The sequence below is a fragment of the Priapulus caudatus genome, unplaced genomic scaffold (assembly GCF_000485595.1).
Source record: "Priapulus caudatus unplaced genomic scaffold, Priapulus_caudatus-5.0.1 Scaffold6, whole genome shotgun sequence".
Classification (NCBI taxonomy): Eukaryota; Metazoa; Priapulida; class Priapulimorpha; order Priapulimorphida; family Priapulidae; genus Priapulus; species Priapulus caudatus.
In genome coordinates this window covers 761,650-763,645 of record NW_014577067.1, presented here as the reverse complement: position 1 = coordinate 763,645, position 1,996 = coordinate 761,650, and the positions used below count along the sequence as shown (strand labels likewise).

Below are 1,996 nucleotides of genomic sequence, written 5' to 3'. Positions count from 1 at the left end.
TAGGACACACTGTGCGATTTTCTACGCTGGCCGCTTGGGATCAATAAATACGGTGCCGGCGTCGCGCGGTGTGCGCGGGTCGGGCGGGTGCGCATCTCACGGCAGCGTATTTCGCTCGCGATCCCGCGATTTTCTACGCTGGCCGCTTGCAATCGATAAATACGGTGCCGGGTCCGCGCGGTGTGCGAAGGTCGGGCGGGCGCGCGTCTCACGGCAGCGTATTTCGCTCGCGATCCCGCGATTTTCTACGCTGGCCGCTTGCGATCGATAAATACGGTGCCGGGTCCGCGCGGTGTGCGCGGGTCGGTCGGGCGCGCGTCTCACGGCAGCGTATTTCGCTCGCGATCCCATACGCCCGGCTGATCGCTCGCATTCAACGCGTTCAACCGGTTTTTCATCTCTTGCATACAAATAAAAAAAATTAAGGCTTTTCTAAGCTTTTGGTGAAATTTAGAATGGCGAAATTTAGAAAGCAGAAGAAAGCAGAATTTGACATTTATAAAGCAGAAAACTTCGGGCCCTAGCCTGTACCTCACTGGCTGCGGGGTGACGTGGCGAGCAGGGAACTGAGCGGTGGGAGAACTGATGACTCGTTTAGCCCGCTTCAGAGTTTTGTATCTGCACGCTCCTAGTTAGCGTGTGCTAAGATTGCGCGCGTTAGACGCGCGCTAAAATTCGTAGTATGTACGGGGTATAAGTGTACACTATCGCGAGTGGATTACACAGTAGTGTGGTACTCTTGACAGTAACAGTACCTGATGCATGTTGTACTCAACAATGGTTGCGGAGTAGAGCGGGTACTGAGGAATAGGAATCATAATGCCTGTCTTTTTCGCACCATCCGGCTGCTTCAACAATTTCAATATGGCCTGTGACATCATAAAGATATTATTAGTAACAAGTGTAATATATATAAAGACTAAAAGATTTTAATACCTAACCCATTAGATTCTAAACAAACTTCTAACTGTAACGAACTTCTAGTTAAACCTGTGAGCAAAGCGGCTCTGTTATGCACCTTGATGCCATCACTAGCTCCTGTGCTCAGCATTATTTGATCAGGATTGGCTGGTATGCCGCCATCTCGCTTGGCAATGTAGGCTGCAACATCTTGCCTGATTATCTCTATGCCTGGACTCTCACTGTAGGCTCCTGTGATATGCACATGTATATAAGAAGACAGTATGCATTTAGTTAGCTCTGATAAATAACTCACATTAATCACGCAATAAGTGCACTCAGTGTCTTATGTAAGTAACACATTTGCAATGCCATGTCGACATCAGCCCACCAATGTGATTTGTAATTTAAAGTTATTATTATTATATTAATATAATTATTAATCAATTTGATCATCAATCAATCAATCAATGTAATTGCATCTGTAATAATGGTTTATAGGTCTACGGTTGCTTTAACAATGCAATCTAATAAATCACATGTTGTACATGTCAACATGCATACAGATTATTGATAACCTATTCAATTTAGCTACAACACTTTTAAAACATAAATTGCAGACAGTAGCTCCGTTTCAAACGTAAACCGGGTAGATACTTGTATGTGAGCCACACCAAAAATTTTGTCAGTTTGATAATAATATGTGATGCAACACATCTAGTAGTGTATATATAGTAGTTTAGTGTGTCGACGAAAATGAGCTACAACAGGGATACACTGACTATGCTGTTGAAGTTATCAGGGTGGATCTAGTTCTGTTTGTGGCTGTGAGTCTACGTGCCAGTGGGCACGTGCACGCTTTTGTCTGCATCTACACCACATTGCACTTAAGTTCAGCCATTTTGTATAAGCAACCTTGGTCCTCGACATGTTTTTATACCTCCATCAACATTCGGATGCTAAACAAGTGCCGCAGAGCGACAGCGCTCATCTAACGTCTACTGCGGTGACTCTGTGGTGGAGTGGTGGGATTCTAGTAAACCCTGTTAGTCCCAAATGTGTTCACATACACGCTGAAACAGTGGAAGGCACAAGG

General features: G+C 45.0%; 1 protein-coding gene across 1 annotated transcript in view; it reads right to left on the bottom strand.

Annotated features, from left to right (window-relative positions):
- The window catches only part of LOC106805576 (alanine aminotransferase 1-like), a gene marked incomplete in the record, with an annotated part of 27,600 nt that overhangs the window by 17,509 nt on the left and 8,095 nt on the right, over positions 1-1,996 (bottom strand). The window contains 2 exon segments of the mRNA XM_014807233.1: positions 756-869; positions 1,019-1,152. Of these exon segments, the coding sequence (XP_014662719.1) occupies positions 756-869; positions 1,019-1,152 (248 nt within the window).